A 14,547-nucleotide genomic window follows, 5' to 3' on the forward strand; every position below is an offset into this window, starting at 1 on the left:
ATTTTTACTTGTTTCATTTCTAGTAATAATAGGTTCGGACCTTGTTTCATATTCAAAAATCAGAGCCTTGCACGTTAGGAACTGTGTTAGAAGACTGCTCACGCTGTCTGCGTAGATGCAACAGTACATGCATAAACTATCGGGATGCGTTTCATGGGAATATAGGCGTCTCTGTGCTTTACCATGTCCACCCAACCATTGATAGAGTTTATGGAGTTTATGAAACTAATTGTCCACATAATTACTATTCCAATTTCAGCAATACATTTACAGTTACCAATCGGAGAAACAGGTCGCTACCACTAATGTTACTAATGATCGGCACATGTGATGAACAATTTTCTTACACTATTATAGGATTGACAGCCCAAGCAAGAACCATGTCAAATAACCAAGAATAAATGTATCATTATTTATATTCTTTTAAAATATTTAAAATATTGCGTTTCGTTATCATTTCTCTAAAATGCCTGTGTGTTTCGTTTGTATTCCTATACAAACGAAAATCATAGTCCTACATAGTTATGCAAGTGGAAAAATTTATATAAGGGTTAAAATGAAATGCATCCATGTTAAAATACCACACAATGGAAACAGATATCCTACACGTTTGCAGATGTTGCTAACATGTTATGGATGTTACATCCTATCAAGGAATTGGCTTTTCACGCACCACACCACGCCCCTCACACCTGAAACTATAATGGCATGGGCGGGGCTGTTATAATAATTTCTATTCAAATTATTATTGGGCTACGAAAATATGGCTATAAAAGAGAAGCATGATTATTTCGGCGACCAGTTCGGTTTGGTATCGCTTGCCAAGATGAACATACGACCACAGAAATACTCTGCCAAGCAAGCTTTGGACCTGATTCAGAATGCCAGTGAAATGGATTCGGGCGATGAGGAGTTGGAGCTAGATATTGAATTTGATTCAGCTTCTGAATCTGATTCTGAAGTTGAGACTGCGACTGCGACTGAGTTTGTCTCAGAGAGAGAGGAAAGGGCAAACGATGGGACAGTTTGGGTCGAACAGACTGCTGGTAATGCTCTGGGCAGAGCACCATCCTGCAATGTCTTACGGGAAAAGGCTGGGCCCACACGGTGCGCCAAGGAGAACATTGGAAGTCCGCTGAGCAGTCTGCTATGTCTGATTGACATTCCGATGTGGGAGCAGATTGTCAAGTATACTGTGGCAGAAGCCCACAGAAATAGGGCAGAAAACTGGGACCTGTCAGTCGACGAATTAAAAGCTTTCGTGGGACTGCTGTATTTACGAGGCATCACTGGCGGTAAAAGTATGAATTTAGAAGACTTTTGGTCTTCAGACTTGGGAAATCCATTTTTCAATGAAACTATGTCGCGGCAAAGGTTTCGGGACATCATGCATCTCAGATTTGATGACAAGGACACAAGGGCAACACGTCTTGAGAAAGACAAATTTGCCATTATTTCCGAAATATGGAGCTAATTTGTAAGCAACAGTACTGCGTGTTACACACCTGGAGAAAACATAACTGTTGATGAGCAGTTGTTCCCAACTAAAGCGCGGTGCCGCTTCACGCAGTACATTGCTACTAAACCAGATAAATTTGGGATAAAGTTCTGGATAGCAGCCGACGTTGAAACGAAGTACATGCTGAACGCTTTCCCATACCTTGGGAAAGATGAGGCGAGGCCTGTCGGTGAACGATTAGCTGACAATGTGGTCATTCGCCTTGTGGAACACTTCATCGGAAAAGGAAGAAATATAACCTCGGACAATTTCTTCACATCGATTGCCCTGGCGAACAATCTACATGCAAAAAAAACTACATTGGTGGGTACCATAAACAAAAAGAGGAGAGAAGTGCCCCCTTCTGCGAAGGCACAAAATCAAGAGAGATTTTCCACCACGATCTGGAGAGCTGGACACGCTACACTCACGGTTTATCAGTGCAAGCCCAAGAAAAATGTGTGCATCTTGAGCACTATGCACAAAACCGTATCGATCGACAATGATGCAAAAAAACTGCCAGAAACAATCGCCCATTACAACGCAAGAAAAATGGGAGTGGATGTTTTGGACCAGATGGCACGGCTGTATTCGGTCAAGGGGGGCAGTCGTCGTTGGCCAGTTGCCGTTTTTTACAACATTTTGGATCTGGCTGCAATCAACGCCCATGTTTTGTACACGCAATGCATGAACAAAACAATTAGTAGAAGAAGATTTATTCTTGAGTTGGCCAAGGAGTTGCGTGCAAATCACATGACCGCAAAGGCAGCTCCACGGCGTACCGTCCTAGCGCCACTCTGCAGTCCAGAAACCCCCAACACACCGCAGCGAGAGCGGTCACTAAAAAGAAAACGCTGCCAGGTATCCAGATGTGGAGAGAACAAAACTTGTGACATCTGTGACAAGTGTAAACGACTTGTCTGTGGCAAATGTACAAAAATGCAACCCAAGCTCTGTCTTGAATGCTGACGGATTACCGCATTACCAGCAGCTCTATTGCTAATGTTTCATATAGATTTGTTTATTTATTGATTTGCGGGTTGATTCTAGATAATTAGCTATATATTTAGCTAACGTTATATTTTCAAAATCGTTTCAACTTCCTAACAATGTGCTGTATGCTAGTGGTTTTGATATAATAAAGCAAATTACTGAAGACAGGTGTCTCGTCTTTTTACTTTGTTGCTATCTCAATGTGACTTTCTGTGTGCGCTGAAGCGATATATTGTAGGTTTAATGTATCAGTTTTGAAATCCCACTTTTTTGCTAAGGTCTTAGGTACAGTGCGGTATTATTCAGTGTTACGAATGGGTGTTTTTTGTAATTATGATGAATAAGAGACGTGCCGTCTTTGGATTTCAAATCCCCAGTCGAATAGTCACAGCTAGCTATGACCTGCTTGCCAGTGTAGCCTACATGTTTTCTGGTCACCGGAAAAAAACTTGTTTGAACAACAGGATTCTTGCATGTATATATTTGCTATGGTCTTATGTACAGTGCGGTATTATTCAGTGTTACGAATGGGTGTTTTTTGTAATTACGATGAACAGCTAGCTATGACCTGCTTGCCAGTGTAGCCTACATGTTTTCTGGTCACCGGAAAAAAACTCGTTTGAACAACAATATTTTTTACATGTATTTTTATAAAACAGAAAACCCGACCCTAAAATTCGCATGGGTGATGATGTGTTTCCCTCCAACGACAGTGATCACATGCGGAGGGAAGCGGCTAATTTTAAAAATCGTATTACAGTTATATTCTGGCAAATTGGCGATTTATATGTTGTTAGCCTATTTGATTATTAGCATTTATGACATTATGCATGAAGAATAAACTGTCAAATTTGTTTTTGAAAGATTGCCAAAACAGGTTTGACCTCCCTACTATCTGTTTATTGTTAGTTTTTCATGACTCATTCTCTTCATACAGACATACTGTTTATTCTAAATACATTTATATTGCAACAATGTGTTGACTAGAATGCAGAGCCATAACTAAAACATAACTTACTCTGACAGTCTAAAATCTCACAAATATTTAATTAAGACAATGGGCGGGCAACCTTTGTCAGCTCGTGTCTAATAAGCGCCATCTAGCGAACAATGCAAACATTTCCCGTTTGAAGGCTAATGTGTCATATGACCCAGGCCGCGCAGAAAGTTGTTTCAATGCCAGGAAATGGTCCGGCGCTCCTGGTGTTAAAGCTGTATTTAACAAACAATTATGTATATGTTATATAGCCATATAAGGCTTTCATAACACTGAGGTAAACAAACAGTCAAATCAAGTTTCAAACATATAGGCAAAATGTTTTTAGAAATGAAAACGTAGTTACTCATTCTTACTCTGAACTGCATAGTACGAACTACATGAACCCCACCACCAGCCCTACCTGAAGTCAATTATAAACTGAAAAAAAGCTTTAATAATTGAAAAAAAAACAATAGTTCCTCTTCTTCATTATGGACTATTGTATGCAATGAACTAATGAAATAAGAAAACCACAGAATGGCTAAAATGTTTTGTTGTTTTTTGTTTGTTAACATTTTTCTTCCCTCTTTCTTGAAGCCCCACTTTACCTGTAGGTCTGATTTGCATAAGCTTAGGTAAAATAAAGAAAAAACCGAAAAGCTTCCATGGGTAGAATACATCTTTAGCTATTATGTTATATTCAGACTTCCGCAAGTTATATTTTGTAAAGACAAGCTCCTGCTTGATGAGCTGGGAGCTGTCTGAGAGGGGGAGGCACATCGTCCCTTGCTATACTGAAAACGTGCTTGAAACATTCGTTGGGGGGCAGGTCAGATATTCTAGAGCCACATAAGTCAGTGCTGGGTGTGTCATTAGCCAGCAACCTGTGTCTGTAATGTTTTAACTCTAGACTACATAATACCGATACACTGGTGGCCAGCAGCATCAGTCATATCCAGCATTACAGCACCAATTTCTGCACCAGCAGGGACCTAATTTCATAAAGGTTATGAAACCATACATTGCAAAACTATTTTATTGAAATAAAGGATACAAATGAATCAATTTCAACATTCATATTTCAAAATTAAAGTTGTTTTGTAACATAGGCTTAAGGAAAATGTTACAGGAACACCGAGAAAAGTGCAACAATTTGCATGACAAAACACAAAACAGAAAAAGTAGCTAAATAAATGCAATGTGCAATATTTTTAAAAAAGTAATTTCTTCGGTCTTTCAACACATTGCTCCCTCCCTTCTCCTGGGAGTGCGCATTTACATGCACCGTGTTGGTCTATGCACCATCGCTCTCCTTATCAATTCCACCAAGAAAGCGCAGCATTGGGGTTTGAAGGAACCACACGATGGCCTCACTCTAACACTATAGATAGGCCAAAGGAACAGTGCAGGTGTGTGTGTGTGTGTCTAAATGAGAAACTTGGTGCTGACTTTGCATCAAAGAGATACTGTAGTTCTGATTCTGAATAATATTGGCAAAATTCAGCAGGAGAAAACATTTGGGGTAAACACATTATTCGAGTGTTGCCGAATGTGGTATTTGTATTCGCCACCATCCCTACTTGACACAAATAAGGTCCCTCTGTCTGCATATATATTATTGCTAGTATTTCAAACTTAGTTGCAACTTGACAGTTCTCACTAGACACCTGTGTGTTGTCGAGAGCTTGCAGGAGTACTGTCAGTCACTTGCATTTTGAATATTCATTGTAGATTTTATAGCTTTTTCTTTTGCTTTAGCTTATGTTTTGATTTACTCACCCCTACTGCAGTAAGTCAGACAGTGGAACACAGGGATAACTTAGCTTGGTGGGGTGGAACCTTTGCTAGCTACTGCTACCAGGTTACAACTTTCTTTTTCCCACGGCGCGCAGGAACTAGCGCCGTAGGCTATGCATGGCAAATTGTGGTCACTCACTCACTCACTCACTCACTCACAGACGACCTTTCAGGGACGTTTTGTGGGACACATGCGCCGGTGGTGCTTCGTTCAGTAGGATGCATGCGCAGCTGGTACGGCACAACATTTTTAAGCACAGCTTTATTGCCTAACGTTACTTTAGCTAACCCTAACATGTTAGGGTTTCGCCTACTTTAGCTAACCTACTTGGCGCGTATGGATCACCTACTTTAGTTAACCTAGTTAGCGCGCATGAGTAGGAGCTAAGGACACACAGCTACAACCACCGATACAGACGTATGGACACACAGAGGACAACAAATAATGTTACAGAGATGAGGACGTGCCATAGCCTAGCTAGTACGGAGGGCAAAATGGAGCTTTAGAAATGTCGCCAGCAGTGTATGCACGTGAGCTCGACAACACATTTCTCATAGAAAAGGTAGTTTGTAGCCTTTTTTTTAGTTCATTACAGTGGTGCTAGAAGTGACAAGAAGTGGTACTGTGCTGTTAGCCTTCATTGATCGCCGTACAAGGTTAATGTAAAGTAGCTAGCACAATCTGACAGCACTGACCTATAAAAATGTACTGTGAATGGTACTTGCTCAATCGAACGGTAAATGTGAAAAACATTTGATTATAGTCAGCAGCTCCCAAATTTTCTGTCACACCCTCAATAAATGGCAAAAGTCCCAGTAGAAGATTAAATTAAATCTTTTAACGTTATATATTTTCTGAAGCGTTCTGCTTCCGCTTGGCCACAGTGAGTGAAACTAGGCGATCTGAGCGTATAGTTTCTATGTAAATTACGTGAAAAGGATTCAGCCTTGTTGTTTGCTACCTAAACTTCACAGCACAGTCATTGCCGTTATTATGATTGTAGCATTAAGTGTCTATTTTCTAAATCCATTTAAACCATTCACAAATGACCTGAGACTTTGAAGTTATAAGGCGGGATGTATCAAGTCTCCAGTGAAAATATTGGCCTGGCTATCAGTCAGAATTCTGAGAGAACCAACTGCCATATATGAGCGCGTAAAATAAACCAAAGAATATAGTTCGCCAAGTTGCGCCGTGGGTCTGGACGGTTTCGTGCTTGTTAAATATCAGGCTGCAGCTTTGAGTCTGCCATTGTGCCAGCTTTTAGAAGCAGGGCAATATTCTGTAACACAAGCATGCACATTTGCAAACACAGCATGGGTTTTGTTGCTTTGTTTTTTATTGCATCTTTAGTTAGCCTAGCTTGTGTATTTTTTACTTGCCGTGATTTGAGGTAAATTAGGCAGTGACATGTGAGGATGGCTTACCCTTAGCTTGACAGTGTAGAACCTTCACTAACTACTGCTAGCAGGCTGTAGCCTTCTTTCATTCTATATTATAAGGGCATAGCTAAAATTGTACTATTGAGCCAAAATTCTGTACAAGCATGCATATTCACAAACATATTATCCATTTTATTGCATGTGTCTTTGTATCTTAGTCTAGCTTGTGTATTTAGCCATTCGTCTCTAAATTAGGCAGTGGCACGTGGGATTAGCTTTTGCTTAGCGCATTATCCGTCTGGTTTGTGTTCTAACTCCCTCCCTCTGGTGCTGCTAAGCACTTAACAGAACAGTGAATTAATGGATTCCTCTTCCCTCTTGCATAACGATGTTCATGTTCCATTTTACAATATGCCAGCCACACACAGAGCAGCCTGCGTTCCCTTTTTTTTTAACTTTCCACCTATGACTACAACTACTGGGGCTTGCCTACCGGATACAGATCAGACTTCAACTATGATATCGTCAGCTCAGCCCTAGTAAAATCACCCTAATTTTGAGTTAAGGAAAATGAAGTCACTAAGAGACGCAATTACTTTGTCCTCTCGAGACACTGTAGCTTGTTAAATTTGTGCACACAAGCAGCCTGCTTTCTGACTGTGACTATAGCATAGCAGAAATAAGAACACCTCTCGTTTTGTTAGCTGCTAAAACTTGCCAGCTAAAAATGTAGATTTAAGCTCTCTCATTCCAATGTGAAGACATTCTCTTGGTGTTAAACCACCACAGAAAAAGAGACAGTCACAAAATGATGATAATGTAGACAGAAAATATGTACGTGGGCTAATTATAACATTACCTAAACTTACAAGGTATTAGATGAATTAGCCAACTCAGCCTGCGATAGCATTAATGACACAGCAAGTACACTACATGGCCAAAAGTATGTGGACACCTGACATTCAACGTCTCATCCAAAATGATGGGCATTAATATGGAGCAGGTCCACCCTTAGTTGCTATAACAACCTAAAATCTTCTGGGAAGGCTACTAGATGTTGAAGCATTGCTGCAGGGATTTGCATCCATTCAGCCAGAAGATCATTTATGAGGCCGGGCACTGATTGGGCAATTAGGTTCGCAGTTGGCTTTCCAATTGATCCCTAAAGTGTTGGATGGGGTTGAGGTCAGGGCTCTGTGCAGACAGAGTTCTTCCACACCGATTTAGAAAAAAACATTTCTATGTGGACCTTGTGTGCTGAGGGCATTGTTGTGCTGAAACAGGGAAGGGCCTTCCCCAAACTGAAGCACAGAATCATCTAGAATGTCATTGCATTAAAATTTCCCTTCACTTGACCTAGGGGCCAAGTCCAAAACATAAAAAACAGTCCAAGACCAAGGGGCATCCAGATACTTTTGTTCATATAGTGTACCTTACCTTGTGGATACTTTTAAAATGTTAGGTTACATTTTGGTTACCATCTCTGAATCAAAAATTGTACCTTGAATCGTTTGTGTGATTTAGTTTAAAATGTCTGAATGAACCCTGTGTAAATATAAATTTTGTATTAGCAATGCTAGGCTGGGTGTACACTACAAAAAAATCACAGGCAATTTGGGCGTCCCAGACAATTTTTTTTATTGTATTAAGATCGGAGTGAAAACAGTAGGTTGCAAGCCTAATTGCTGGTGTAGTGTGAGAGGGTCAGGGTGCTCCTATTAATTGCCCTCCCATTCTTCTGATCCAGAAGGCGATTTTTCTCATTTACCAATGAGTTTACAGCAGTATGGGGAAGCAATGCTACTGAAATGTTAATGACAGATTTGATTTTTCATAAACCCACAGTCATACATCACACTAAGGTAACGTACTGTACATGGCTGATAGGTGTAACATTTTAAAGCAAAAAAAAAGAATAGTTATCGCTTCAATATGAAGAATAAAGCTATCTATTGCCCTGATTATTATCAATGTTTACGTTTTCACCTACAAATCTCTTAGTAGTCCGCTACTACTGAGAGTTTGGCCATGTCCACCCAAGCAACGATTTGTGTATGATTCCTTATTTATGTTTTTCTGTGCACATGGGCTGAAGGCACAGACAAAAACTGCCACCAGCAGCTCTTCATCCATGGCGACCGTCTCTTCCTATAGTTTACAGCCAACACATACCAAAGTCTATCCCTCATCATTGCCCTGTAATGCGCAACCTCATGTTGTTGCCTCATCTTATAGTGTGTGCACTGTTAAGACAGAAAAATGGGAATCATGGTCGGTAGATGTGAGATGTCCTGCAATTTTAAGACTTAAAATGTTGTGTTGTGTTTACTTAATATCTAAGACAATCTTTAAGAATAGCTGTGGTAGGGTGGGCGTGGTTTTGCGTTGGCTGCAGAGAGAGAGGGGGCGGGGCGGCTCTCGGAACTCTGCGCCACGGCTGTTGGGGTTTATTAATCAGCACGGAGGGTTAATTGTGTGATTGATTGACAATGTACTGATTACCTCGACAGTGAGCCTGGACGTTTAAAACCTGCTCGACAGAGAGAGAAGCAGGAGAACGGGAGAAGGAAGGAGAGCTGACGGGCTGTCAGCAGTGAATTGAGAAACAAACCCTCGGTTATTGTGTATTGTAACCAGAAAGCCGCGTGGCGGCCGAAAATAAAAACAAGACGCAGTCGCGTCCTGAAAGAATTAACGTGTCTGTCTCCTCTCTCAAACGAGCGGTAGCACTCGACTTGCTACAGTGGTGGCCCGTACGGGGGAGCGGCAGAAAGAGAGAGAGAGAGAGAAGGTCAAAATGGACCCAAACCGGAGCGAGGCGGCGCAGCCTCTCGTAGCGCTGGCGCGGATGCTGGAGGGGATGGCCCAAATGCAGGAGAGGCAGGCGGCCGTACACGCAGAGCAGATGGAGGCTCTGCGTGCACAAGCCTCCCTCCAGACCCAGGCGCTGCGACAGCTGGCTGCCGCCGGGGAAACCAGCTCCCGGAACCCGCCGTCCCGATCCCCTCTCCGGATCCACATACCCAAGATGACAGCCGACGATGACATCCAGGCATTTGTGGAGAGTTTTGAGGTGGCAGCGGAGGCGTGCCAGTGGCCCCACGAGGAGTGGGTTGTACACCTCCTGCCCCTTTTAACTGGGGAAGCCCAACAGGCGGCGCATGGTCTGCCGCCCGGAGCCCGGGCGGATTACAAGACGGTGAAGAGGGCGATCCTGGACCGACTAGGCTGCAGCCCGGAGGATTATCGGCGCCGGTTCCGGACGGCGAAACTGGGGGCGGAGGACCGTCCCTTCGCATACGCCCAAAGGCTAACCCACATGGCCCGGCGTTGGCTACAACCGGAGATCCGGTCCACCGGGGGCGTAGTGGAGCAGGTCGTACTGGAACAGTTCCTGGAAGGGTTGCCGGAGGGAACGGCGAATTGGGTGCGCTGCCATCGCCCGACCAACTTAGAGGGGGCGGTTACCCTGGCGGAGGACCACCTCGTGCTATACCCCAGCGCCCAGCAGCAAGCACGGCCGGAACCGGCGCCCAGGAGGAGACCCCCTCCTCGTACTGGCCCCTCCCCTGTCCCCAGGGCTCTGCCCCCTCCCTTTCCTCAAACTAATCCCCCCTTTTTTCCGATTCCCTCTCCAGGTCCAGGCTCAGTGGCGGGGGGCTCCGGCTCGCAGAGGGCGCCTCAGACGCTCGGACCGGGGTGTTGGCGGTGCGGACAGCTGGGTCACCTGCGCCGCGATTGTCCACTTATGGAAGTGGGGCAGGTGGTCCGGGTGGTCGGGCCGCCCACTTCCGCTCCCGATCAGGAGGGAGCGTACTGCATCCCGGTAAGGGTGCAAGGGAGTGAACACCGGGCGCTGTTGGATTCGGGGGCTATGCAGTCCCTGATCCAGCAAAACCTGGTTCGAACCGAGGCATTGGTAAAGGCACCCTGGGTTTCCATTCGGTGTGTGCATGGAGATGTGCACAAGTATCCGGTAGTACCCGTGGAAATTTGTTACCAGGGAAAAACGCATATTGTGAAGGCTGCGGTTAGCTCCCGGCTTGCGCATCCCCTAATCTTGGGTACTGATTGGGCGGGGTTTAGGGAGATTTCTAGAAACATGCTGGGGTTGCGATCACGACCGATAGGGAAGTGTGACGTGTGTGCTGTTGACGGTGGTGACGCAGGGCCGTCCGACACGGCCGGGGCGGGGAGGGACCCAGGCGAGCCTCTGGTTGAGACTCCCCGGGGTCCTGTATTCCAACCCGCGGAGGATTTCCCACTCGAGCAGTCTCGGGACGACACCTTACGCTTTGCCTATGACTAAGTGATGCGGATTGATGGTCAGCAGGTGCGCCCCGATGCAGTACTCTCTCACCCTTATTTTTCTATTATTAGGGACAGGTTGTATCGAGTGTGTCGTGACGCTCAGACCGGTGAAGAAACGACCCAGTTGTTGGTACCCAGAAACCGCCGGGAAATGGTTTTCCAGGCGGCTCATTACAACCCCATGGCGGGACACTTAGGGTATGATAAGTCACTACACCGAATAATGGCTCGGTTTTACTGGCCGGGCATTTGGGCGGACGTACGTCGGTGGTGTGCGTCCTGTCCCGAGTGTCAATTAGTGAACCCCCCGGCCACCCCAAAAGCGCCTTTGCGCCCACTACCCTTAATAGAGGTTCCCTTTGACCGAATTGCTATGGACCTCATCGGGCCATTTGAACGGAGCACCCAGGGATACAGTTTCGTGTTGGTCTTGGTGGATTATGCGACCCGGTATCCCGAAGCAGTGCCGTTGCGCAATATTTCAGCTAAGAGTGTTGCACAAGCTCTGTTTCAAATTATCTCCCGGGTCGGAATCCCGAAAAAGATTCTGACTGATCAGGGCACTTCGTTTATGTCACGTACACTAAATGAGCTATACGGATTACTGGGCGTCCGCTCTATTAGAACCAGTGTATACCATCCCCAAACAGATGGGCTTGTGGAGCGGTTTAATAGAACTCTGAAGTCCATGATTCGAAAGTTCATTCACGACGATAGCCGAAATTGGGATAAGTGGTTAGTCCCTCTATTGCAGTGCGGGAGGTTCCCCAGGCCTCCACGGGATTTTCTCCCTTTGAACTGTTATTCGGTAGAAAACCTCGGGGAATATTGGACCTAGTTAAAGAAAGCTGGGAGGACGGTCCAAGCCCCAGCAAAAATGAGTTGCAATACGTTATGGACCTGCGAGCAAAACTCCATACACTGGGTCGGTTGTCACGGGAGAATTTGCTCGAGGCTCAGGAACGTCAGCAGAGGCACTACAATAGAGGGACGAAACTACGACAATTCTCGCCGGGAGATAAAGTCCTGGTATTACTTCCAACCTCCAGTACAAAATTACTCGCCAAGTGGCAAGGGCCCTTCGTGGTCACACGACGAGTTGGGGAGGTTGACTATGAGGTGGAGCGTGCTGATAGAGAGGGAGCGAAACAGATTTATCACCTCAATTTATTAAAAGCCTGGAAAGAGGTGGTGGCTGTTTCTCTGGTAATGGTGGATCAGGAGAGGGACGAGCTGGGGCCGGAGGTAGTAAATTCAATCAATCAGACCCCACCCCTTTCAGATAGCCACCTCTCGCCAAGTCAGAGAGCAGACCTTGCCATGTTGCAAAAACGGTTTGCGGATGTGTTTTCTCCCCTACCAGGACGCACGAACCTCATACACCACCATATCGACACCCCCCCGGGAGTAACGGTACGTTCCTGCCCCTATAGACTGCCGGAGCACAAAAGGAAATTGGTGCAGGCAGAAATAAAGACCATGCTGGAGTTGGGTGTAATAGAGGAGTCCCACAGTGCCTGGAATAGTCCCATCGTGCTGGTAAGTAAGCCGGATGGCTCTATTCGGTTCTGTGTGGATTATAGGAAAGTGAATGCTGTGTCACATTTTGATGCCTATCCTATGCCTAGGGTCGACGAACTCCTGGATCGGCTGGGCACGGCTCGTTTTTCTCGACACTGGATCTGACTAAGGGCTATTGGCAGATTCCCTTGTCTGCAAAGTCCAAAGAGAAATCGGCTTTCTCCGCTCCGGACGGTTTGTACCAATTCCGAACACTTCCGTTTGGGTTATTCGGGGCCCCAGCCACCTTCCAGCACCTGATGGATCGGCTGCTGCGTCCGCATGCTGCGTATGCTGCTGCCTATCTGGATGATGTTATCATCCACAGTAGCAGCTGGGCACAGCATATGCGGCATGTGGGGGCGGTGCTCGAGTCCTTGAGGCAGGCGGGGCTCACGGCTAACCCAAAGAAGTGTGCGATTGGCCGAGCGGAGGTACGGTATTTGGGGTACCACTTGGGAAGTGGACAGGTGCGACCTCTGGTGGATAAAACCGCGGCGATTGCGACCTGTCCACGACCCAAGACGAAAAAAGAGGTAAGGAGGTTCTTGGGGTTGGCCGGCTACTATAGGCGGTTTATTCCGGCGTTTTCACAGCTGACCAACCCCTTGACTGATTTAACTCGCAAAGGTGCCTCAGATCCGGTCCAGTGGACGGAGCCGTGCCAGCGAGCGTTTGAGAGGGTAAAGGAAGCCCTCTGCGGGAGCCGCTCTTGTTCACCCTAATTTCTCTCTTCCTTTTATCCTGCAGACTGACGCATCGGACAGAGGGCTGGGGGCTGTTTTGACCCAGCAGGTGGAGGGAGTCGACCGCCCGGTGCTGTACCTCAGCCGTAAACTATCCCAGCGGGAGGCGAGGTACAGCACGGTAGAAAAGGAGTGCCTCGCCATCCGGTGGGCGGTCGGGTCCCTGCGCTACTACCTGCTGGGTCGCCCATTCACCCTCTGTTCGGACCACGCTCCCCTACAATGGCTCCACCGCATGAAGGATACCAACCCGCGAATCACCCGGTGGTATCTGGCTCTACAGCCCTTTAATTTTAAGGTGGTTCATAGGCCGGGGGCGCAGATGGTGGTGGCGGACTTCCTCTCTCGCCCCGAAGGGGGTGGGGGGGGGTCGGTCATCGGCCGGATGGCTCCCCGGCCTAAGTCGGGCGGTGGGGGTATGTGGTAGGGTGGGCGTGGTTTTGCGTTGGCTGCAGAGAGAGAGGGGGCGGGGCGGCTCTCGGAACTCTGCGCCACGGCTGTTGGGGTTTATTAATCAGCACGGAGGGTTAATTGTGTGATTGATTGACAATGTGCTGATTACCTCGACAGTGAGCCTGGACGTTTAAAACCTGCTCGACAGAGAGAGAAGCGGGAGAACGGGAGAAGGAAGGAGAGCTGACGGGCTGTCAGCAGTGAATTGAGAAACAAACCCTCGGTTATTGTGTATTGTAACCAGAAAGCCGCGTGGCGGCCGAAAATAAAAACAAGACGCAGTCGCGTCCTGAAAGAATTAACGTGTCTGTCTCCTCTCTCAAACGAGCGGTAGCACTCGACTTGCTACAATAGCTAAGTGTATCATTTAATAAAGTCTTCTTTGCACTACATCCTTTAGTGTTCTATTCCTCATTTAAAATGGTTACTGCAGTGGGATGCCTATTTTGTTTACTGTATGGATAAAAGTTAGGCGACCACCTAAGACGATATAGTGCAATTGCATTACTTTGGCCAGTAAAAATACATCTGGCCAGAAATTTTCATCTATCTGCCACCTTGGCAGGTAAGCCAGAAAGATCATTTTGGACCCTGCAGTAACCTCTTCTCATTCTTTTCTACCAGCTGAGATTCCTGAGATACTCTATAAACTATATTGTAAGAATGTGATAGCATTATAGCTGACATAAGCTCTGGTCATAAGCTGTAAATTAACCAGATGAGTGGGGACCAGAGGACCAGGGATTGCCATTCTCGATGAAGCTCATAAACTCCAGTGGTTACTCAAGGTATTGCAGTTTAGTAAGCCTCTGGTGCCAAAAAGCAAA

General features: G+C 46.0%; 1 protein-coding gene across 1 annotated transcript; it reads left to right on the forward strand.

Moving 5' to 3' along the window:
- Window positions 1–9,112: 9,112 nt before the first annotated feature.
- On the forward strand, window positions 9,113–14,064 carry LOC135255053 (zinc finger protein 174-like). Its single transcript, XM_064335776.1, has 2 exons — window positions 9,113–10,476; window positions 13,838–14,064. Exons 1-2 carry the CDS (start codon window positions 9,448–9,450, stop codon window positions 13,838–13,840), a joined length of 1,032 nt encoding a protein of 343 aa, XP_064191846.1. The 5' UTR covers window positions 9,113–9,447; the 3' UTR covers window positions 13,841–14,064.
- Window positions 14,065–14,547: the final 483 nt, after the last annotated feature.

Source organism: Anguilla rostrata, chromosome 5 (genome assembly GCF_018555375.3).
Source record: "Anguilla rostrata isolate EN2019 chromosome 5, ASM1855537v3, whole genome shotgun sequence".
In the NCBI taxonomy this organism is placed as follows: Eukaryota; Metazoa; Chordata; class Actinopteri; order Anguilliformes; family Anguillidae; genus Anguilla; species Anguilla rostrata.